Below are 23324 nucleotides of genomic sequence, written 5' to 3' on the forward strand. Positions count from 1 at the left end.
CGAGAAGACTTGTTTTTTTTCTTCTGCTATTTGCCTTGGGGTATCACCGACTACCTTAAACTAAATTCCACCATTTAGAATTTTTGGACCACTTAGGCAGTCTGAATTTGGACCAAGGACCAGTGTGAGGGACAGCCTGTGGTTAATAATTTTCAGAGGAGTTTATTTTTCTTAAGTAGGTTCCACACCCAACGTGGGACTTGAACTCATGACCCCAAGATCAAGAGTCCTATGCTCTGAAGACTGAGCCAGCCAGATGCCCCAGAGGAATTTTTTTAACCCACCCAATGCCAATTCCAAAACCTGACAGTTTGGGCGCACCCTTTGGATTCCAATACCAAGGGTGCAGCCTTTGGATTCCATTTTCACAGATCTTACTAAAATCCCCACTTTGGAGGGGTCCTAGGCTTTATTGCTGGTCACCTCCATCTGTACAGCCATCAGAGTGGAAACTCAGGGCCACCAGGGTTTGGCCAAATTCTTCAGGACAAAAGTCAGCCTTGACAGTTGCTTACCTCTCAGAGCTCCTGCTTACGTGTCATTTTTCATCAGCTCAGAGATACGCTTGAAAAATTATTCAATTTTATGCAGCATTTCAGTTATTTTCATGGCAGGTTTGTCTACCCGTGTGTCTAGCTCATTACACTGCTTGGATTGCTCCCCGGTCTCGTCTCCCACCATCTCCTCCTACGTAATTTCTGCTTTAGCAACACACTGGTATCTCCAAACTCACGGTAATGGTCCTTGCCTCTGTGCCTTCTCTCATGATGTTCCCTCCCTCTAGAGTCTTCTTTCTCTCCCATTCTGTTGCCCCAAACTGGGTTCCCCTCTCAGTGTTGAGCCAAAAGATGCAGCCAAGGCAAAGGATAGGAAAAGGAAGGGTTTTACCTGCAACAAAGAAAGGAGGCCACTGGGGACCTTTCCCAAAGCAGTGTCTCCTCAAACAACAAAATCGGGGAGGCCTTCGGCTAAGGATGCATACGTGTTCATGAAAGGGGTTGTGTAAGGGGGAATATGGCATGGAATTGGGCCTAAGGTCATCTGATGGCGACTGAGTCCAGGGCAAAATCTCGAGACCTGCAGGGGTCAGCATCATCGGTTCTTTGGCCCCAGCGGGTCTGGTATCTCAGTGTTCAGAGGGGTTTAGATCCTTCAGAGATAACTCAGAACGAGCATCAGATCCGTCTTCACTTCTGAATATGATGATCCCAGGTCTTGACCTGATGGTGGCTGCTCACTCTCACATTCCTTCATAAGATGGCTAAGGGCCTAAAATGACTTTTCTTAAGTCAAGAAAGCTATGTTTGTCTTTCTTTTTCTAGGCGCCCCAACTGTTTCTGTTACAGTTCCTCCCCACTTCACCTGTATAACCGCTACCTGTCTGTCAAAATGCAATAGGCATCATCTCCAGGATCTCCAGGGCATCCTCCATGATGCCCTCCCCCCAGCTGGGTGAAGGCTTTCTCCTCTGCTCTTGCAGAATAGCTCACAAAACCTGACAGCAAGCTGTAAACTTCTAGTCACTTGCTTATTTCTCTTGCTTCCCTTATTTCCCTTATTATACTGAGGATGTTTTCAGGACTGAGATGATGTCTTTTCATCTTTGCTTGCCTGCTACCCAAATCCTGGCCCAGAGCTGGTACCCAAGGTCTTCGCAGAAGAAGGTGTTTGCCGCAGAAATGAGTCTTATTCTTCCTCTGGCCTCTCTTGCCTCACTCCCCGCCCCATGCTGTTATAGCAGCAATAGAAAACTAATACACCCACTGAACAGGCGAAACAATGCAAAAATACTAAGTGTGCATTGAAATGATTGGAAAGATCTTCAACAAAATGAAACCAAATTATAACTGGTCTGTGGATCTCATTGTTCGTGTTAAAATAAAAATAATTTCCTCCTTCCATGTTTCCAAATTTTCCAATATCTTTCTTCTATCACTTTTATAAGGGGGAAATAATAAGCTTTAATTTTGTCTCTAAGAGATCCTACCCACCCTTTAAAGTCAAGATCAAACACTGGCTTCCCCAGGAAGCTTCCGAGTCAGCTTTGTCTTGACCAGGGGCCTTTTCCCTGGTCCTCAGGTCCTTAACACAGCAACTGGATTCTAAAGGCCTCAGAAGCAGCGGGTGCGTTGCTCTCCCCAAGGTTCAGCGGACCCCAGCTAGTGCGAGCTGAACATTCATGAGCGGGATTCAGGCACACTCTGCCCTGCTTCCTAGGGGAGGGAACTCAAGCTTTTCCCCACATTCTGATGAGCTTCCCTGGGGGAGGGGAGGAGGGGGCTGCAGCCTCAGGAAAGCTGGAGGGGGTGTCTCAGGGCCCAGGGCGGAGCCCCCTGCTGTACCAGCTCTAGGGACAGCGGCTCCCCTTCTGAAATGTTGCTGCTTCCTAACACCCTCTTGCTTCTTGTCCATAATATAATAAAGTGACCCAGGTAACAAAGCCTGAGGTTCAAACCTTAGTGAGCCTTTTGTCCTTCCGAGTGGCACGGGGTGGGGGTGAGTCATGTGACTGGGGGAGGAGGTGCTAAGAACAGCCGGCCCAGGTGTTAGGCATGGTTGGAACTCCCCCAACTAGCTCAATACCAACTTCCCCATTTCTCAATAGCAGCTTCCAAAATCACCCTCCAAAATGCAAAGCTAAGCAGGTCTCTCCTGCTTATCCCATAGGTGAAGGTTTCCCACCCTGTCCAGGTTGGGGCCAAGCTCTTTGTCAGGGTGCCCCAGGCCTCTCACCCCCTAGACCTATCTCCCCGAGCACCCCCACTCCCACCTGCTGATCCAGTCACATTGTCCTGCCCACGTCCCCAAGCAAGCCCTCTCCCACACGACTTTGCACACTGCCCCACACACCACTGCCTTTGTCAGGAACATCCTTCTGTAGGCCCTGTCCCCATGCTTCTCCAGGTCAGCTCAGGCCATGCCTCTTCTGAAGGCCACCTGCCCTGCCCAGGAGACTGGGGCACCTCCTCTGTGCTCCAAATCTCCTGCATCTCCCTGACCCACCATGCTCCCCTTGGGGGCCCTGCCGATGGCACTGGCCGGGTCTGACATCCTTACAGGCTTGAACCCCCTCCTTCAGCACCAGCCCTAGAATGGCCACTCCACATCTGAGATGCTAGAGCCTCCTGACACCCCCTTGGTTTCTTCTCTCCTACAATATATTATGCACAGTGCTGCACGCAGAGCGGAGAAGTGTCATGGCCGGGGTGGGGGGTGGGGAGGAGGCGGTCCTTGGCAGCATAGTGTCCATTTCAGAGCGGTTCCACCTACTAGGAGCCACAGCTGGACGAGGTCCCTCTTCCTCCAAGGTGCAGCCTGCAGAAACCTCAGAGCCAAGAGAGGCAGGGAAGTTCACAGCTCACTGGCATCTTTCCTAAGAATAACGAGCAGCACACGGGATGCTGGTTGGAAAGACCCTTTTCTCTTTGCCGTTGGGCAGGAAACGATGCTCTCACCTTCATCTTTGGTCTCAAGCCCCAGGCTTCTATATCCAGTGTCCTCCTGGGTAGTGACCCACAGCCGCCGTGACTCCACGAGATCTGAGCCAAACTCCCTCCTGACCTGCTCCCCACCACCCAGACTCCCTCCATCTGCCCACCTGGGCATCATTCATCATTCTAGATGGTCTTAACATGCACACACACACGTGCGTGCACTTTTGAATCAGTCAGTCTATCAGTTACCCTGATAGATTTCTCCGTGAGCCTCTGTAAACCAAAGTCCCTGTAACCTTACAGGTGATTCTTGGACTCATTTAAACGCCAGAGTCCCTGAAGCGGGGACAGTCTCTAACTTACTTCACACAGCGGGGCTCCCAGGACACCCTCAGAGTGAGGTGGTGACTCAGCCCCTACCCTATGGACTCACTGCCCCCGGAGTGGCTTGTGTAACCCAGGGCAGCATGCCAAACCCATTGGCTTCAATCTCAGGTAGATAATCTATCAACCACAACCTGAGATGGAAGGAAAGTTCATATGCCTCGAGGCACATCTCATTTGTCCTTGTCATCAACCCTTGCCTGACCTTGGTGACTTCCAGGGGCAGGGCAGCAGAAGAAAAGAACAATCCAGCTGCTACTTTTTTGCACAGGGGAAGCCCCAGGTCCGGGGGTGGGGGGAACACTCCTGTTCCAGGTCTCCAGGAAAGCAAGGTCAAGTCTGGAGTTTCCCAGCTCCCAGGCAGGAACAGAAAGGCAGGCCATGGGAGCTTGGTCCAAATGCTCAAAGGTTGTTGTGGAGGTGTTAGGACTTTCTGCTTGATTTGTTAAGATCCTGGGAGGGTGTGGAAAGAGGAGGAGGGTGGGGAGGGAGGAGGAGCCTCAGGGGCTGTCTCTGCACAAAGACATTCCTGACAGGGCTGGATGCCACATGGGGCTCCGGCTTCCCCTGGGATCCTAGCTACAGGGAGCCTCCGGGGTCCCTGGGCCTGAGGAGCTGGGAGACACTCCACAGAGAAGATCATGGCCTGCAAGAAGCAATGCTCCGGCAGCCGGACCAAGTGGGTCCTCATTGGCAGTGCCAGTGTGGTTCTGGTTTTCGCCTTTGGGTTGATCCTGAGCTTCGTGCTGCAGCAGCGCACCCAGCCAGGTAGGGGCTGCTCTGAAAGCCTCGTGTCCCATCCCACGTCCCCACAGAGACTCTGTCCCCAGAGGAAGGCCACGTCAATCTTCCCCTCTTCCTCCACCAGGCTTCACTTGCCTTCAGCCCAGATCTTGGGCCTGAATGGGGGGCCTTTTTGAAGATGACGGGGGCATCTTGGACGCAGCAGACTGAGCTCAGCTCATATCTCCCCCATGCCTGCTTCCCTCGGTGAAGGGCCCTTCCCTTCCCGCGGAAACGGGGAGGACAGCCTCCACTCTCCCTTCTGCTCATGTCTGTAGCCTCAATGTCTTGAGGCTTCTGCCTTCCTACCTTCTACCTTCCCTGCCAGCTGAGCACCCAGGCCTCCAGTGTCCTTGACCCCTGCTTTGGCTTCTCTGCCACCCGGTCTCTGTCTGCAGCCTGCTGTCTCCAGCCAGGGCTCACTCCGTAGCCCGTGAGATCTTGCTAAATACAAGCACCCCTCGCTGCCCTCAGCACACAGACAGACACTTTGCTGGCATTCAAGGCCATTTACAACCTGATCACGATGCCCTTTGCAATCCTGCCCGCTCCATGTCCCTACTGCCATTTGTACCACACCAGTGGCTGTTCCTCTAGGTGACCACCCTCTTTCCTTCGGCCCAGCCTTTGCTTGTACCGTTCTCCCCATCAGGAATAACCCAGTCCGCCTTTTCTATCACATTCGCACCAGTCCTCAGGGCCCCCTTGCATGTCCCCTCCTCTGTAAATGTCCTGACTGCCTAGGCTGGCCTGGGGTCTCCTTGTGCCCAGGAGCCCACATATTTCACATGCGCGGAGCCCTGAGGGCTCCAAGTCCCCCTGTCTGTCTGCCAGATGGAGAGCTGGACACACGCTGGGAGCCCAGGGAGGGTCAGTGGGATGAATGGACAGGAGTCTTAAGCAGAGGCGAGAACTGATGCTAACAGCCCCCTTGGGCTCCATTCCAGGCTGTGAGCAGGAGGCGGTCTGCCGCCCCGACGCAGACATGCTGGACTACCTTCAGAGCCTGGGCCACATCAGCCACCGAGATGGCCTGCTGGTCACCTGGTACCACGCTGCCAACAGCCAGAAGGAGATGGAGGCTGCTCTAAGCAGTAAGTCTGGATGCCAGGACGGGGACAGGCCAGGGCAGGGGTGGAGGAGATGGGGGAAGAGCGGAGGTGGGGGTGAGACAGCGCTACCTATGAGGCAGCACTATGGTTAGAACCAGATGTCTGATTCCAAAGTCACCATGTCCTGACCTCCGTCCTGCTGTCCCTTCCACAACCTGGCAGCGACAGCTGTCCCTGCCTAGCCTGTGGAAGCCACAAGGTAGATGAGTTTGAGGCCCAGTGCTATCAAAAACAAGCTACGGAATGCCTCCGAGTCTCCAATTCAGACCGATTATGGTAAGCAGTCAGCGGCCCTGGGGTAGCAGACAAGCGATCTGCCCCCACCGTACCAGGACTTGGGCCAAGAAGGAAGCCAATGGCTCCAGCCAGGCAGTGTCAATTGCGAGGGCCATGGAGAGGTCCCCCCAGCACAGCATCAGGGCTCTGGAGAGAGCCCCGGGCCCAGTGTTCTCCCTGAGGGTCCTGCCAGATCCCTGGATAGGCTTCTAGGAGAAGGGTGGTGCCACAACTGGGGTGGGGACCCTGGGTGGGACCCAGGGGCAAGGTTAGGCTGGGGAAATCTTGGACATGAACTGACTTCCATGCGGAGAGGAGGGGCCAGAGCCAAGATCTGGGAGGCAGACACAGCCAGGTTCAAACCTTACCTTGGCCCTCTCTCTACTGGCAGAGTGGTTCCGGACAGGTGACTTCCCCTGTCTGCCCTTCGGTTGTTCCCTCTGCAGAATATGGATTGGTAGGATTTCCGTATCATTTATCATCCAAACCAGGGCACTTGCGATAGTGAGAGAAATCATCACTGAAAATTATGTGGCACCAACAGGGGTGCGTGGGCGGCGCAGTCAGTTAAGCGTCTGACTCTTGACCTCAGCTCAGGTCATGATCTCACGGTTTGTGAGTTTGAGCCCTGCGTCAGGCTCTGCACTAATGACGCGGAGCCACTTGGGGGTCTGTCTCTCTTCTCTGCCCCTCCCCCCCAATTGTGCACGTGCTCTCTCGCTCCTCTCTCTCAAAATAAATAATAAAAACAAACTTAAAAGAATTATGCAGAGACACTAGAAATACACTAGACTCTCCCAGGCAAAAGGGGAGGCGTGGTCACTCTAGTTAAGTGAGTTCCTCCATGTAAATAATGATTAACACTTAGTGAATGCCTAACCAGGGATATCTTAATTAAATAATTCTTGTAAATGAGGAAAAGGAGGCCCAGAGAGGTCAAGTAACCTGTCCGAGGTAACAGATTGCAAACAGGAGCGCTGGGGCCAGTAGGTAGTCATCGGTTCAGAGCCTGCCCATGGGCCAGGGTGATGTCCCACCTGGCTGTGACGGGTAAAGGTCCTGGCGTGTGGGGTGGGACGGGGGAGGCCTCCATAACCTCTTCCTGTCCCCTCAGGAGACAGCCCTCTTTCCCTCCTCACTTGTTCCTGCCTCACACCCCACCCAAACACGTCAGCCTCCAGATTCCGCATCTAGAAGGCAAGTAACCACTTTTCCTGACAAGAGAGGACTGTTTTGAGAAAGCTGGGTCTAGGTGGCAATCGCAAAGAGGCAGGTCAGGTCCAGAATGCACTTTCTGCGGGCCTTCAGTCCAACTCACTGAGTGTGTGCTGAGCCCTTGCTCTGGGTCAATCTCAAGAGGAAGGTTGAGAAATGAGTAAGATGTGACCTTGTCTCCACAGGGCTCACAGTGCCTTAAGGGAGGCAGCTAGTGCGAATCAAGCCAGGCGGCAGCATCAGAAGGTCACTGGGGCTCAGAGATGGCTCTTGATGCACCCTGTCTCCCCCAGACTGGAGCTGGCCCCCACTGGCTGGGGAAGGAGACAGCTGCACATCCATTCTCATGAGCTACCTCTCACCTGCACCCCCACCTGCTTCCGTCCTAGCTTCTCTGGGCCTCACTGGGGCCCAAGCCTTTTGGACCCCTCTCTCTTCATCTTTTTTTTTTAAATGCTTATTTGCTTTTGTTTTTTTTTTAATGTTTTATTTATTTCTGAGAGAGAGAGAGACAGTGTGAACAGGAGAGGGTCAGAGAGAGAGGGAGACACAAAATCCAAAACAGGCTCCAGGCTCTGAGCTGGATGTCAGCACAGAGCCCGATGCGGGGCTCAAACCCACAAACTGTGAGATCATGACCTGAGCCGAAGTCGGACACTTAACCGACTGAGCCACCCAGGTGCCCCAGTGATTATTTGTTTTTGAAAAAGAGAGAGACAGAGAGACAGAGTGTGTGCAGGGGAGGGCCAGAGAGAGAGGGAAACACAGAATCTGAAGCAGGCTCGAGGCTCTCAGCTGATAGCACCGAGCCCAACACATGGCTCACAAACCACAAGGTCAGATCTGAGCTAAAGTAGGACACTTAACCGACTGAGCCACCTAGGTGCACTCCTCCCGTCCCTCCCACCCCCCACCCTACTCTCTGCATCTTAACCAAAAGTTAAGATGAGAAAGAAATTTGTGCTCAAGTCATCAAAATGAAGGCTGCCTTCATCAAGCCCTTTACAGTTTGACAATGTGCTTGAACATCCGCGTCCTATTTTCATGGCCTGGGGAGGCTCATCCCCATCTTGCCAATGACAAGCCCAGGGAGTCCCACACTCTGGAAGTAGGATCTATAATAGGATGAGATGGGATGATGTGGAATCCCCAGCTGACTGCTACAGACAGCATGGCACTCACCTTCCTCTCCTGGGAATCCAGGCACCTAAATTGTAGAGAAATCTGCAAAAGTTGTCTTAACTTTGGCCAAGTTTTCTTTTCTTTCAAGTTTTCTGTTTTCTTTTACCTTTCTGGACCTGGGCTTATTGATCTTGACTTTTCTATCATTAATTCATTCAGTTGTTCATCATTCAACAACTATTTTTGAAGCCCTTTTTTTTGAGGCCTGATACCATCTAGGCACCGGAAATTCATGCAATGGTCAATCCAGACCTGGCCCCTCCTCCCTGGTGCCTATAATGAGGAAGGTTGACGCTAATTGAGCAGTTACATGGGGCCAAGCACAGAGAAGAGTAGAACAAAAGCAGGTGACTAAGTCGGACTGGGCATGGGGCTCAGGCACAGCCTCCCTGGGGAAGTGATATATTAAGCCAACACTAACAGGAGCAGAAGGTGGCTGAGTAAAGCTGCAGAGGAAAGAGTGTTGCCAAGGTGACAACCATGAGTAAGAGGCCAGAGAAGGGCGGACACAAGTTCAAGCCTCACTATTCCAAGTGAGGTCCATGGACCAAGGGCACGGGCGTGGCTAGGGAGCTGGTTAGATATCAGAATTTGAATTTTTTAAATATATTTTTTAAATGTTTATTTCTTAATTTTGTGAGAGAGAGAGCACACACGCAGGGGAGGGGCGGAGAGAGAATCCCAAGCATGATCCTCACTGTCTGTGAAGAGCCCCATGCGGGGCTCCATCTCACACGCTGTGGGACCAAGACCTGAGCTGAAAGCAAAAGTCAGATGCCTAACTGACTGAGCCACCCAGGCTCCCCCACAACTTGAATATTAACAGTTCTGAGTGCTTCATGCACACATTAATGTTGCAGAAGCTAGAGGGGCCGGAACCTAGAGATCAGGGGAGAGGGGGACTCAAGGTGAGATTGGAAATTTTGTCAGGGCCTAAGCCTGGCCATGCAGGACCACAAGGGCTATGGTAAGGAGTTTAGATTTGATTCCAAGGGCAATGGGTGGGGCTGTTTGGTTGGTTTTTTTGTTTGTTTGTTTTTTAATATTTTTTTATTTATTTCTAGGAGAGAGAGAGAGACAGCGTGAGCAGGGGAGGGTCAGAGAGAGAGGGAGTCACAGACTGAAACAGGCTCCAGGCTCCAAGCTGGCAGTCAGCACAGAGCCTGACGCGGGGCTCGAACCCACGAACCGCGAGATCATGACCTAAGCGAAAGTCGGACGCTTAACCGACTAAGCCACCCAGGCGCCCAGCTGTTTGGTTGTTTTTATAGGAAGTGACAGGATCAGGTATGCGTTTAGAAAACTCACTCTAGTTGCTATGTGTAGAGAATGGACTTTAAGGGGAACCAGGCTAGAGGTGAGAGGTCAGGAGAAAAGGCCCCTTCTGATGCCAAGTGCCTGTGATGGTGCAGAGATGAACTTGACCCCTCCCTCCCTCCACTGCGCACCCCAAATGCAGAGTGACCCTGGCAGGGTCTTCCAGGTCTGCTCCCATGGGGAAGGCCTTAGCTCTCTCCTAGATCAAACCCTAGAAGACAGGGTTTTAAAAATTGAAATTTAAAAATTAAAATAACAATGCTCAGTGCTGGAAGGGTGCAGGGAGATGGGCAAGCTTATGTGCTTCAGGTGAGAATATGAATCAGAACACTTTTTCTAGACAGTGACTTGATAATATGGACTTTTTTTTTTTAATGTTTACTTGTTTGCTTTTTGAGAGAGAGCATGAGTTGGGCAGGGACAGAGAGAGAGGGAGAGAGAGAATCCCAAGCAGGCTCCTCGCCGACAGCACAGAGCCCGATGCAGGGCTCAATCCCACAAACCTTGAGATTATGACCTGAGCCAAAATCAAGAGTTGGATGCTTAACCGACTGAGCCACCCAGGCACCTCCAATAACATAGACTTTAAAAATGACCCTTCATGGGGCACCTGGGTGGCTTAGTCGGTTAAGCATCCGACTTTCGCTTAGGTCATGATCTCGCGGTTCGTGGGTTCGAGCCCCACGTCGGGCTCTGTGCTGACGGCCAGCTCAGAGCCTGGGTCTATTTCAGAGTCTGTATCTCCCTCTCTCTCTGACCCTCCCCTGCTCACGCTGTCTCTCTCTCTCTCTCTCTCCTAGAAATAAATAAAAATAATTTTTTAAAAAAAAGACCCTTCATGGCCCTAACTCAATTCCACAAGTAGGTATTTGAAATAATTCAAAAAGCAGGATAAAAATATGTATCACTTGTTAGCAAAAAATTAAAAACTACCAAAATATCTCAGGAATAGAGGTGGTTAACTAAATCATGGTGAGCAACCTCAACCAGAGTCTTTGTAGCCTTTTTTCTTTTTTAATAAGACATAGAGGATTGTGAAGATGTCATCATACTGAAAGAAAAAGATTAAAAAATTATGAATGTAGTGTGGTCTCAATTGTGTAAAAACCATAAGTAAACAAACATAGAAGAAAATAAATCAAAACATGAACCATGATGGAAATGTAGAGGAATTGCTTTTTTCCTGCTTTTCTGTACTTCCCAAATGTTCTTTGATACATGTATAATACTTTGGTGATGAGGCAAAAAGGGTTTTAAAGGAACTGATTGAGTTGTATGCTTCTTGCCCAGGCAGCGCCATGGTCCTGGAGGCAGATGTCACTGTAGAAGGACTCAACACGGTCAATGAGACAGGAGTCCCCATCATGGCACACCCCCCAGCCATCTACAGCGATAACACCCTGCAGCAGTGGCTAGAGGCTGTGCTGGCTTCTTCACAGAAGGGTGAGGACTCTCTCAGCCCCTTTCCAGCTCCCCTGGGAGCCAGGCCGGTCCCAGTCTCATGGCTCATTGTCTGAGCTTTCGGGGCGGGAGGGGAGGGGGCCTGTTCCAGTGACCCAGGGAATTCCAAGTGAGGTGGGGGGTGGGAAAGTGCCAATGTGTTCAGGCTGTTCCCTCCCGAATCCTCCACACTGGGGATGGCCTGTTCAAAGCCCAGCTCTGCCCTTCCCTCCCAGGTCCCTTTGCCAATTTCCATCTGAATCTAGGCATCAAGATGTCCCCCTCACGCCTCCCCCCATGTCCTTCACCCCTTCACCACGTGCCGACCCCAAACTCAGCCACTCTGGTCTTCCCTCCACCACAGCCACCAGGCACATCTGCGTGAGATTCCCAAAATGCCAGTTTTGTCATGGCACCCCCCTCTTTAGCCCTGCATGGTTCCCCACTGTCCTCGAACAAAGTGTCATCGCCTTGGCCTGGCTTTCAACACCCCTCTCCCAGTCCCCAGCCTCGCCCCTGCAGCTCTCTTCATCACCAGCCCCTGGCTGCCTGAATGGACAGGGCTTTGTTCACGGGGGCCCTTCCTCTACCTTGATAGCCCTCCTCCACTCAAACATGCCTCCCTGCAGGCTGAGTGACCTCCACACAGGCTTAGGCGGCTTAGGAGCCTCTAAGCCTGCCCTTTCCAAGAACCGTGGTCTCTTTTCATCAGATGCTTGACGACCCCCACACCAGCCCAAGTCCAAGCCCTTAGCCTCCCCACTCCCCTGGGGGTGGGGGCAGAAGCTCATTCCAGTAGAGGCAGGTCCTTCCTCTGTGGGTTAGCTCTGCCTCTTTGAAAGCCCTCTTCTCACCCAGCAGGAATCTGGTGTCTGGCTTCCCTCCTCTTCCCCTCCCAGCCCCAAAAACACACACACCATACCTGCTCACCGCTCTAGGAAGTCAAGTCTGCTGGTGCCTCCTGCCCTGAGAAAGGCCATTTCCCCAAGTTCTTGGCCCCCTCCCCCACAGGCATCAAACTGGACTTCAAGAGCCTCAAGGCTGTGGGCCCCTCCCTGGCCCTCCTGCGGCAGCTCACAGAGGATGGGAGAGTCAGAAGACCTGTGTGGATCAATGCGGACATCCTGAGGGGCCCCAATGTGCCCATCTCAATTGAGGTCAACGCCACACAGTGAGTGTTCGCCTCTCTGTCCCAGCTGCGTCTGGCCCTCTTCCTCCAACATCTGGCACAGAAGGTGCTCAGGGCCCTTTTATTGAGTTTACCTCCAGATGCACCCTGTCATCTGACCTCTGAGTCTTTGCACATGCTGTTCCCTCTGCCTTGAATGCCTTTCCCCCATTCCCTGATGAAGCTTTGCCTAGTCATTACCTCCTCCAAAAACTATCCTGACATCCCAGGCTGCTGAGAACCTTCATCCACACTTGCCTCCTAACACAGCCGTGATTTCATTGGGCTGTCACTGCCAGATGACAGGTTTGTACCCCTACTACACTGGATTCCTGGCGGGCAGATGGGGCCCAGTCCTTTCTGTATCCCCAATGACCAAGGCAGTTCTTGGCCTGCTAGAAAAAAGCCTAAAAGTGCTAACCCCTTCCCAAGCCCCCCTGAAATCCTGGCAGTGTGTCCAATCTGACCTTGACCTAGCAACACCAGGTTAGGACTATCTCCTCCCATTCTGCAGAAAAGAAAGCTGACCAGTAATCAAGGCTCAATTTATTGAATGTTTATTATGTGCCTAGTCACTGTTTCAAAAGGTACTTGTGTTATCAAGAGAATGAGGTAGGTACTATTATTTTCACTTTATGAACAGAAGAATGATCTCATTGAAGTTATACTACTGGCCTAACTCTCATCATTGCAAAACAAAGGTCCAAAGCCAGGCCTTTCTGATTCTAACATCCATCTCTCCATCTGTCCAGCCAGCCGGCCAACAACCCATCCATCCTGTATTCATTTGAGGTCCATTTGGAAAGCAGCAGTTGGGAAAATGCAGTCAGTGGCCCCAAGAGAAATATGGCTGTTTGGAGTGTTGATGTTACTCAATAGGTTGGGGAAAGGACGGGGTAACATTGTTTCTCTATTAAAATTTCTATCAGGGCAAAATTTAAATGAAATTTAAAAATAAAATCTGAAGCTTTGGAGACTCACAGTTGGCAGAGTCCAAATCCCCACATCCAGGGGCCCTGGCTTGCATCCCCTGCCCTACCAGAAGGGACGCCACCTTTGAAATCAAAGATGTCGAATGAGCTGCACAAGGTTACAGAGTCGGGACCTAAACCTAGACCGCCCTGACTCCAAAGTCCATGCCTTATTTATAGGACGTAAATATGTCACTTCTGTTCTTTAGGACTCTGCTCCTGTCCTTATAGTCTATATTCACCAGGCCTTGCCATTTCGTAGCACGGTGATGGGATCCCAGGAGATGGGGAAGGGGCCAGCAAGGCTCTCAAAGACCTGTGTCTCTGATTTCTCTGCAGGTTCCTGGCCTTGGTCCAGGAGAACTATCCTGAGGCCACCCTGTCTCCGGGCTGGACCACCCTCTATGTGCCCCTGTTCCCGAACAGAACGTACACCCGAGCCATGGTGGAGAAGATGCAGGGGCTGGTGGGAGCACTGCCACAGAAGGTCACCTTCCCTGTGCGGGCTGTCATGGTGCGGGCTGCCTGGCCCCACTTCAGCTGGCTGCTGGGCCAATCCCAGAGGTGAAAACTCCCAGGCCTTAGCCCCTGAGCCACCAAACCCACCCCCAGGCACGGATGCCTCCAGACGCTTAAACATACTTGTCTAATATCCGCTGGTGCTCAAATCCCCTACTACCTCCCTGATTTCTGCTTGTATACCTCTGGTGACAGGCTGCTCACTACCACTTGAGGCAGCTAGTCCATTGGTAGATAACATCCACCTGATGGAAAGTCTTCTGCCCATGGGAGCCAGGGGTGCCCCGGGCCCACACAGCCTGCACCTTCAACCTCTGCCCAGGATCGTCCTGCAGGAGTTAAGGGACTCCCCATGTGCACTCCTGCAGTCTGTTCCTAGCTGCCCAGCCCCACTTCCTCAGCTACTTCCCGTGGGAGTCCCAAGGCTGTCGCCTCCCCCCTCCACACCTAACTCTCCCTCGCTGCCCTGTATCCATGCCTTTCTGTCCTTGTTCATTTCCTAAGACCAGGAACAGAAATTCTGAGTGAGGAGGCAGGGCAAGCCGTCCGCGCCATCCTTCTCAGCCTCTGCTGTCACTCTTCATTCCTGAAGGCCCCTGTGGCTTTTTCTGCCCCTGAGAAGCAGGTCCTTCTCAGGGAGAAGGGGCTGGTGGGAAGCTGGAGGTCACATGCTCTATTCCTGCCTCGCCTAGGGTCCAGTTCTGAGCACAGGGGTGGGGCTGAGGACCCTGCTGGGCCCAGGCAGGTACTGAGCTGGCTCTCTGGGCTCCAGGTACAGCCTGACGCTGTGGCAGGGCGCCTTGGACCCCGTGTCGGTGGACGATCTCCTCTATGTCCGAGACAACAGTGCCTCTCACCAAATCTACTATGATCTCTTCGAACCTGTCCTGTCGCAGTTCAAGCAGCTGGCTGGTAGGGAGGGGTGTGGGCAGGCGGGAAGGGGGTGGGCCTGGATTCTGCACAGAGCAGCATTTGGTGGACAACGAGGCAGAGCTGGAGGGGGTGAGGCATCGGAAGGGGAAAATCCTGGGTCTAACTGGGTCAAGGAATCCTTTTAAGCACCTATTGTGTGCCAGACCTCAGTATGGTTTGCTATGCAAGCCTCCTATCCAGGGAGCCGTGATTCTGTTTTATAGATGGAGAAACTGATGTGCAGGGCAGTTAAGTAATCTACACAGTCATTTGCCTGTGCATAGCACAGCTTAGACTGGAACCCAGCAAATCCCAAACCCCAGGTACTTTTCCCTTACAGCATAGTTCCTCAGAGACTGCCCCACCCCACTGTACCCACTAATCAGTGACCCAGATGCTACCGTTCCCTTGTCCAAACCCTTCACTCCCTTGACCCTGAACCTAGGAGGGCCTGCAGTTAAGCCATCCCCAAGGGAACCCATCAGACTCAACATTCCTGCACAGGTGCCATCTAGGTGACGGGAGGGGGAGCTCCAGCTTGGGGGCCAGGCACACATGGCTCCATGGGGTTCCAACCCCAGCAATCTGCTCGTTGGCTGCGGGACCTTGGGCCACAAGGTCCAATAATCTTATAATCTCCAATGGAGTCCATTGGAGTGAGCAAGCCTGGGGGGTTGCTGTGAGGCTTAGAACGTATGCAGACACAGGGTGCACAGAAGGCACTCTGTGAGTGGTGGCCACTTCATCTTGAAATTTGGGCCCCACAGCAAATGCCACACGGAAGCAGATTTACTACACGGGAGGCAGCCTGATCCCACTTCTCCAGTCCCCTGGGGGGGACGGCCTGAGCGTGGAGTGGCTGGTTCCTGACATCCAGGGCAACGGAAGAGCAGCAACAGTTAGCCTCCCAGGTAAGGTCTGCCTTTAGCTCTGTGCTCCTAGATAAACTGGGGCAGGGTGGGGGGGTTCCTTTGCTTGGGGTAGGAACATAGGGTCTCTGGTACCATGGCAACGTGCTGGCTGCCCTGGTGGTGGAGTACAATGATATCAAGAGCACAGGATTCCTAGCCTTCAGTGCCCTTGAGCCCTGAGCTATATCTGATGCAGGAGAAGCCAGCCCAGGCCCCAGGGCTGAGCCCCAGTCAAAGGCCAAGAGCTGAGTTAGCAGCTGATCATGTCATTCTCATGCGCCCCGGGCACATTTACAAAGCAACCCTTCCTCCTAGAGCCTGGACCAACCAACAAATCTCAGCAGATGGAGAGCCAGCTTCTCCTTTCCCACCCCGTTCAGCAGGGCCTCTGTCACCCCCTGACACCCCACCATAACCCAAACTCCTGACACGACTGCCTGCATTGCCTTTTCCAGACAGAGAAGCCATGATCCTGCTGAACGTTAGCCTTCAGGAGCCTGTGGCCAAGGACCCGGTGCCCATCGTACACGTCCCAGGAGCTCCCGCCCTGACGCTGGAGTCCTGCCTGCAGCAGCTCGCTGGGTGTCCTGGCCACTGGGGTGTCCATCTGCACATAGCAGAGCCCTCTGCCCTCCGGCCCTCCCTGGCCACGCTGGCCCACCTCTCCGCCCTCGGCCAGCTGCCTCGGCCCGTGTGGATCGGGGCCACAGTCTCCCATGGCAGTTTTGCGGTGCCGGGTCACCTGGCCGGCAAGGAGTTGCTTACAGCTGTGGCTGAGATTTTCCCCCACGTGACGGTGGCACCAGGTTGGCCTGAGGAGAAGCTGGGCAGCGGCTACAGCGAACAGCTGCTTGAAGATATGCTGGAGCTGTGCCGGGGCCTCTGGCAACCCGTGTCCTTCCAGCTGCGGGCTGGGCTGCTGGGCCAAAACACGACCGGCGTTGTGGCCAGACTGCTGGCCGCCTCCCCTAGGGCCACGGTCACGGTGGCGCACGGCCCGTTGGGGGACAGCTATGCATCCGTGCGGGCGGCGCTGCTGGCAGCCAGGGCCGTGGACAAGACCCGGAGCTACTACAGACTGCCCCACAGCTTCCGCGAAGCCTTGCTGGAGGATGTTGGCAGGAACTGAGCGCCCGGTGGCACTGGGCAGGTGGACATCTGAGTTAAGGCTTCCCACGGGGGAGGCGGAAAGGAATAAATGCCCCTGCCTTCCTTGGTGCACTGCACATGTATCCCTGGGGACCAGATGGCGGGGTGGGGGGAGAGTGGGCAGGGGGTGGCCACTGAGGGTGCCTAGAGGGTCTGGAGGCTGGGGGCCAGATCGTTCCTGTTGTCCAAGAGGAACTGCTCGCAAGCCTTGAAGGTGGTATAGAACTCAGAAGAGAGACCAGCCACGTTGGTGGTCACGTAGTTGAGAAAGCCTGGAGTCGCCTGGTTGTAGTAGGACACCTGCAGGACAGGAAGCCACATTCAGGGAGGCGGGGCGGGGGGCAGGGCAGGGAGAGAGACGGGTGGGCACGAGGTGGGCAGGAAAGGCAGCAAGTACAAGGGTCTAGAAGATGACTGGTGTGACCTCCTCCAGCAGGCTTTCCTGACCTCTCTTCTGGGGACTGAAAAACACGGTACCGTCACATGCCTCTATCAGGTTGGGGAGGTTCTGGAGGACAGGGACTGGGTCTCCAGAGCCCGGCACCGATAAATGGCGGTATTCTAGGGCCATAGAAACAAGTTAGAAATAAGCCCAGGGATCGTGCTGAGAAGCTCATCAGGTCAAGTGTATTAAGTCAGCAGACACCAACCCAGTCCCTACCTGGACGGGTCTTGGGGGCCTGAAGCAGAGGTGCCCCGAGGATGCAGAGCTGTGATACCCACCCCCTTGCTTGCTTTTAGCCTCCTCCCCAACATTTTCAATTAGCACTGGCTGCCCTGATGAGTTTTATGGGCCCTGAGAGCCATATAAAACCTTCCCAGACGAGAGAGGTATAGAAGTAAATAAATAATGAGATGAATTTTAGAACAGAACCCAGGCCTCGGCCCTCAGCATCCAGAGCTTTCTCCAAGACCCTGGAGTCTTTTCTCTCTCAGATTAGATCTCAGTGAAGGCTTGTTTTTAGCCCCTGACCCTCTTAGGCTGCCCCAAGCCAGCAGACAGGCTGCAGATGGGTGGGGCCCGGGTATAGGACTGACTGAGCCCTGAGCACTGAGCTCTGGATGTGTGTGTGGCTTTGAGGGGGATGGTTGGGGGCGGGGACACCGGGCCTCACCTTGGTCAGCTGGTCCCCCTCTCGCCAGAAGCAGAAGCCTGAGCAGACGGTCTCCCCGCGCCTGTATGTTGGTGTCTCGGGATGTGTGGGGAGCGTTACTGACCTCAGCGCAACGACATAGGGGTCCCTGGAGCCGAGAAAGGGCAGAGGGAACAGGAGAAGGTGAGGCCTGCTCAGGCTCTAGGGCCCCCCCGACTCACATTTTCACCAGAGTCTAAGGCGCATAAACTCTTACAGGCCCAAGGCCTAGCTCTGGGCCAGGCCTCAGAGAGAAGGCGCCTGAGGGGCAGCAGCCCTGGATCTGCCCGGAGCCAGCCTGGCTTCACTGCAGAGCTTCTGGAAAAGCCCCTCCGCTACAGAAACTCAAGGGAGTCACATGCTTTGGGGTTCGTGCTTCATTTCTCTGCACCTGTCTCCGGCTGTCCTTTCGCACTGGCAGCCTTCCCACTTCTCAGCCCACGTGGTGCCTTCAGGGGGTGAGGCCAGGGAGGCGGCCACGTGAGCTAGGGGCCTGTCCTAGGGGCCCGTCTGTGCCCTGGGTGAAGAAGCTTCACCAGCCGGGGACAAGGACCACCCTGCCTTAGAGCACAAGGGGCCAGAGGGGAGATGTGTAACCTCGTCCTCCACTCTACCCATAGAAGGCCGCAGCAGCTAGAAAAGCCGAGTGGTGCCCGACGCCCCCAGCAGGCAGAAAGCGGAGCTCTGAGTCTAAGCTGACACCCCCTCTGGAGTGGGGGGTGGGGGGTGAGCCCTGCCTGCATCCTACCTCAGTAATGGGTACCCACCCATTATCGCAAGGCTTCCTCCGAGAGGCCAGGATCACGAAGTCCTGGGGCTTGGCGTCACCACCAAGGGCAGGGCTGATGACATGGTAGATGGCGTCGTCCTCATCCACCTGCTGCACCAGCTGCACGCTCCTGTAGGGAGGCCCAGAGGTCAGGGTTCAAGGTCACACGGGCCCAGGCTTTCCCATGCTGCAGACTTCTTGAGCGAATGTCTGGGGGGCACTTAACAACCTGCATTGCTCAGCAGGGACCACAGAGGGACAGAAAGGCTAGGCCAAGATGCACACACACACACACACACAAGATGCACACAAACACACACACACACACACAGGAGCTCACAGAGACGCGTACACAGGCTAATACGCACACATACAGACATGGGAATAAAGACATGCACAGACATCACACCTGTGCGTGTATGCACAAGCACAGACACCCACCAGTGCACACACATGCCTGCAGGCATACACGCCCCACGCCAATGTGCAGCAGTTTAGTGGTTATGAGCACCCGCCACGTGCCAGGAGCTGCTCTGAGAGCTTTCCATGCACTGTCTCCTTGAACCCCACAGCGGCCCAGGCCGTAAGTGCTCTCGGCATTCCCCTACGTAATGGGCTGACTCAGAAAATAACCTGCTCATGGCCACAAAGCCATTAAGGCTGGGATGTGCTGGGACTCACAGGTGCCAGAGTTCTGCCCCTCGGGCCCAGGCATGCTGCACATATGTGGCCCAGTATACACGCTGAGGCTTACACCAATACATGTGCACACACACAAGGACATCCACACAGAAACACGCACGACCATTTCCCAACCCGCCACTTCCTCCCCTGCTCTCCCAACCACCCTCAGAGGCTGCCTTACGAACAGGGTGCTGTTGGCAGGATTGGGGGGAAGCAGCTAGGGGCTCCCTTTCCCCTTGGGACACTCCCTTCACCAATCCCACCAAGTGTCAAGATCTGACCACACCAGCCTGCCTCCTCCAAGAAGCCTTCCTACCATAGGCCCAACACCCCCATATCCATCACCAAATCACCTCCCAGTTCTGCAGAATGTCACTGCCAACAGGCCTGGGGTCACCTAGACCAGAGCTTTTTTTAAAAACAACAGCCTTTTTTGCACCGAAACCTTAAACAGAAAGCCTGTGTAGAAACAGCCATGAGGAGGCCCACGCTGGTGAGTTAGATGGGGGTGGGAAGGGGAAGGCAATGTGTCAAAAACCAGTTTGCCAGACAACCTGCTCACTGAATGTCCACACGCACAGACCCTCCTTATGGATACGCAGGGGTGCAGGCGCCTCGTAAGCTGCCAATTGGAGAAGTGATCAAAGAACTCCCCAAAGAAAGGTGTTGGCACAACAGAAAGGGACTTTAAAAGCATTTGAAAAAATACCAGTTTCAACTTTAACATTCTCCTATTAAACACTGAAATGTTGGCTATTTTCCTAAGAACAGATTTCTCTTTCTTGGTTAAATTCAGGAAGAAAATATTCGTGTGAAGAATCAGTAAATTCAGGGAACAAATGTATTCATAGGAATAACATTTATATTCAGCAACTCACTACAGTCAAAAATAACATATGCACGCACGTACCCATAAGAAGAACTGGCAAAGTGGGTGGCTTCGTCAAATTGGCCATTCCATTCGTTACCCTGAGTCTGGGAGGGGCCTCTCCTGTTCCCTCAGTGTTCTAACCTCCACCCCAAGTGGTCCCTGAGCCTCCTTCGGGGACTCAGAACTCCACAGAACACAGTTTGAAAATCACTGATCTATCCAGAGTGCAAATGCATGACCTACACATCAAGTACCCATTTTAAGAAGGGGGAAACTGAGGCCTAGAAAGGAAGTGACTTGCCTGAGGTCACACAGCAGGTTGATCCAGAAGCAGGATTTAAACCCAGGCCTCCAACTCCAATTCCAGGCTCCATCCCTTCCCTGAGGGCTCAGAATGCCCTTGACTCTGACACCCACCCAGCGTATAACTGTAATCCCCCGACCCTGCGCACCCCCTCCCCCCATGCCCAGCAGGGGCCAAGCATAATGGGGGGATGGCTCAACAGGGGACACACCTGAAGGCCCAGCTGCCCTTCCAGGCCTGAGAAAAGGCCCCTGCCCCACTGGCACCATGGCCCTCACCGGTAGTGCTTGTCCCACTCGGGCCTCCGAAGCAGGTCTGAGAGCAGCATGAAGGCCTGGGTTGTTTCCACCTGCACCAACATCTCCATGTGGAAGGACAGGAATTTGTCATCCTCCAGGGTGTACAGGCGGACCTGCGTGGGACAGAGGGCGGCTCGTTCCTGCACACCTGCCCCAGCCTACGCCAGGTGGTGGAGTGGGCTGGCTCCGATGCCGGAGGCCGGGGCTGGAAGCTCAGGGCTGCCGCTGACTTGCTGTGTGACTGTCAAAGAGTGACTCAACCTCTCTGAACCTCAGGCCCGTCCCAATGAAAACGGGCTGTTGAGAGAATCCAGGAGGGTATTTAATCTTGGTAGACAGGAGGGTATTTAAGAAACAGACTGAGGCAACAGTGGAATGGACCCTAAAAGCCACGCACCCATTGAACCCCCTAATGTCACAGGTGGGGGAGTGACTCTCTCCAGGGCACAGGCAAAGCTCATGGCTTCCTCAACCCATGCTTGTCCACTGTCCCTATCACTACAGGGAAGAAGGAGCAGAGAGAGGAAGGAAGCAGCCGGGCGGAGAGCAGCAGAGATGAGACATGGGGGCAAGATGGCTGGTGGGCAGGAGAGGAAGAGGTGTGCGTTCTCCACTCCAGGTGCTGTGGGAGCAGCACTGTTTCTAGAACCGGGCTGGCTTCATGGTCTCATCCAATTCCTTTAAGAAACCCCCTTCGGACATGAGTGGTTTGAGGGAATTTCTATTGCTTGCCATCAGCCGCCTCTGCGGGGTGTGGGGGGCTCAGCTACCTGGTTGATCTCCGATGACAGCACCCAGTTGTCCTTGGCCACGAGCATCTTCAGGGAGGAGACATTGTTGTAGCTCAGGTACACCTGCACGGGGCACACAGAGAAGCCTCATGTTGTCTCCGTCCTTGGGGGGCTCTGGGCCGAGACTGTGCTGGACTGAAGGTGGGTGGGTGCCAGGCCCTGGGGCAGGAAGCCCGGCCTGGGGCAGACTCCCTGAGCGACTGCCTTCTCAGGGCCTCAGCTCCCTCAGCCAAACAGAGGGACAAGGGAAAGCCCTTTGCTAACCGCACCAGTCCTGAGGCATGACATGCTACCCTGTCCCCTTCCGGACTACTTCCAAAGCCACTCTGACGAGGAGGGAGAGTCAGGGTCCCCCCGCCCCCAGCATGGGCCTGAGGACTGCCCAATCAGAGCAGAAAGCCTTACCTGGTTGCTAGGGTCCCAGGGGACAGAGAGGGGCATTTCTGTCTGTTTACAGGACACGATGTACTTCCTGGGGGAGGGAAGAAGACAACCATGGTCCCTTGGGCGCCCAGGCCTTCCGGAAGACTTGGCTGCCTGTGCTCAGCCCAGCGGGGCGGGAGGGACTCCTATCTGGCCAGGAGGACTAGCAGCGGAGACCATACAGACTTGGTCAGAAGCAGAGCTGGACCGGGCAGGGGGGAAGGGTGCCGGGTGAAGGCTCGGCGCCCCCACCCTTACTGAGCAGTCGGCTCTGCCTAGGGCAACGTCACCCTTGTGGCTCTGTGTCCTCCTCTGTACAGGGGACTGGGAGTCACATCTGCCTTATAGGGTCATGGCAAGGACACTGGTGAGTGCTTCACAGATGCGCCTTTTCCTATCAACGCAGAGGGTGACCCCAGTGTATTTCCAGCACTTTCAGGTCTGTAAAGCGCTCTGACGGCAGAGTCATTCACACCTGGCTGTGCATCGTGAGCATCTGCATGTCCCCTCAGGACCTTTCTTTTTGTAAAAAAAATTTTTTTGATGTTTATTTATTTATTTTGAGAGACAGAGACAGAGCAATTGGGGGATGGGCAGAGAGAGAAGGAGAGAGACAGAGAATCCCAAGCAGGCTCCACACTGGCAGCGCTGAGCACAATGCGGGGCTTAAATTCCTGAACTGTGAGATCCTGACCTGAGCCGAAATCAAGAGCCAGACGCTGTAACTGCCTGAGCCGCTCCGGTGCCCCAGGACCTTCCTTTCTTCATCTGCCCAACAGGCATCAGAAGCAGTGGAACTAACATGGGATTTAGAATTGGCCAGACCCGACCGTTCAAATTCCCGCTCTGCCCATCATCCCTGTCTGTGTGCCCATGGTCACCTGACCCCTCTGTCCTCATGTCCTTGTCTGTACAACGGATGGGGAAGACCGCTGTGTGTAGTGAGGCTGCGTGGATGTAAAGGGCCCCACCTGGTGCCCAGCACAGGGGCGGCACTGAAGGAATGCGGGTCCCTTGGGCCTGGGGAACAGGCTGAGGGCCCCGAACCTGCATCCCCTCCTCCCACCCAAGCTACACTTGCCTGTCCAGCCGGATCTTCTTCCTGGCACTGGCCTCTCGGTACCGCCGCTCGCCGTCCTGGTGAGAGATGCAGGACGGACTCTGATGCGCGCCAGACACCCAGCTAGCACCCTGCTCCCCACCCCCGTTACTCTCTGCCCCCCCACAGGCCCAAGGAGGCCCTTCAGCCCTACAATGGAGTTCAGACCTCACCAGGG

The 23324-nt window shown here is 54.1% G+C and overlaps 2 protein-coding genes across 2 annotated transcripts in view; one reads left to right on the forward strand and one right to left on the reverse strand.

Moving 5' to 3' along the window:
• Positions 1 to 4459: 4459 nt before the first annotated feature.
• On the forward strand, positions 4460 to 16753 carry FAM151A (family with sequence similarity 151 member A). Its single transcript, XM_039238943.1, has 8 exons — positions 4460 to 4586; positions 5549 to 5699; positions 10998 to 11146; positions 12155 to 12314; positions 13622 to 13846; positions 14574 to 14713; positions 15481 to 15624; positions 16080 to 16753. The coding sequence occupies exons 1-8, from the start codon at positions 4460 to 4462 to the stop codon at positions 16751 to 16753; spliced, it is 1770 nt and encodes a 589-aa protein (XP_039094874.1).
• Positions 12853 to 23324, reverse strand: part of ACOT11 (acyl-CoA thioesterase 11) — a 76843-nt gene continuing 66371 nt past the window's right edge. The window contains exons 12-18 of the mRNA XM_039238112.1: positions 23129 to 23184; positions 22030 to 22096; positions 21604 to 21687; positions 20813 to 20946; positions 18674 to 18805; positions 17889 to 18015; positions 12853 to 17073 (exon numbers count right to left, since the gene is read on the reverse strand). Coding sequence (XP_039094043.1) covers positions 16918 to 17073; positions 17889 to 18015; positions 18674 to 18805; positions 20813 to 20946; positions 21604 to 21687; positions 22030 to 22096; positions 23129 to 23184 — 756 coding nt within the window. The 3' untranslated portion in view covers positions 12853 to 16917. The remainder of the gene's footprint in view (positions 17074 to 17888; positions 18016 to 18673; positions 18806 to 20812; positions 20947 to 21603; positions 21688 to 22029; positions 22097 to 23128; positions 23185 to 23324) is intronic.

Source organism: Hyaena hyaena, unplaced genomic scaffold (assembly GCF_003009895.1).
Source record: "Hyaena hyaena isolate Hyena2069 unplaced genomic scaffold, ASM300989v1 scaffold_5, whole genome shotgun sequence".
NCBI lineage: Eukaryota > Metazoa > Chordata > Mammalia > Carnivora > Hyaenidae > Hyaena > Hyaena hyaena.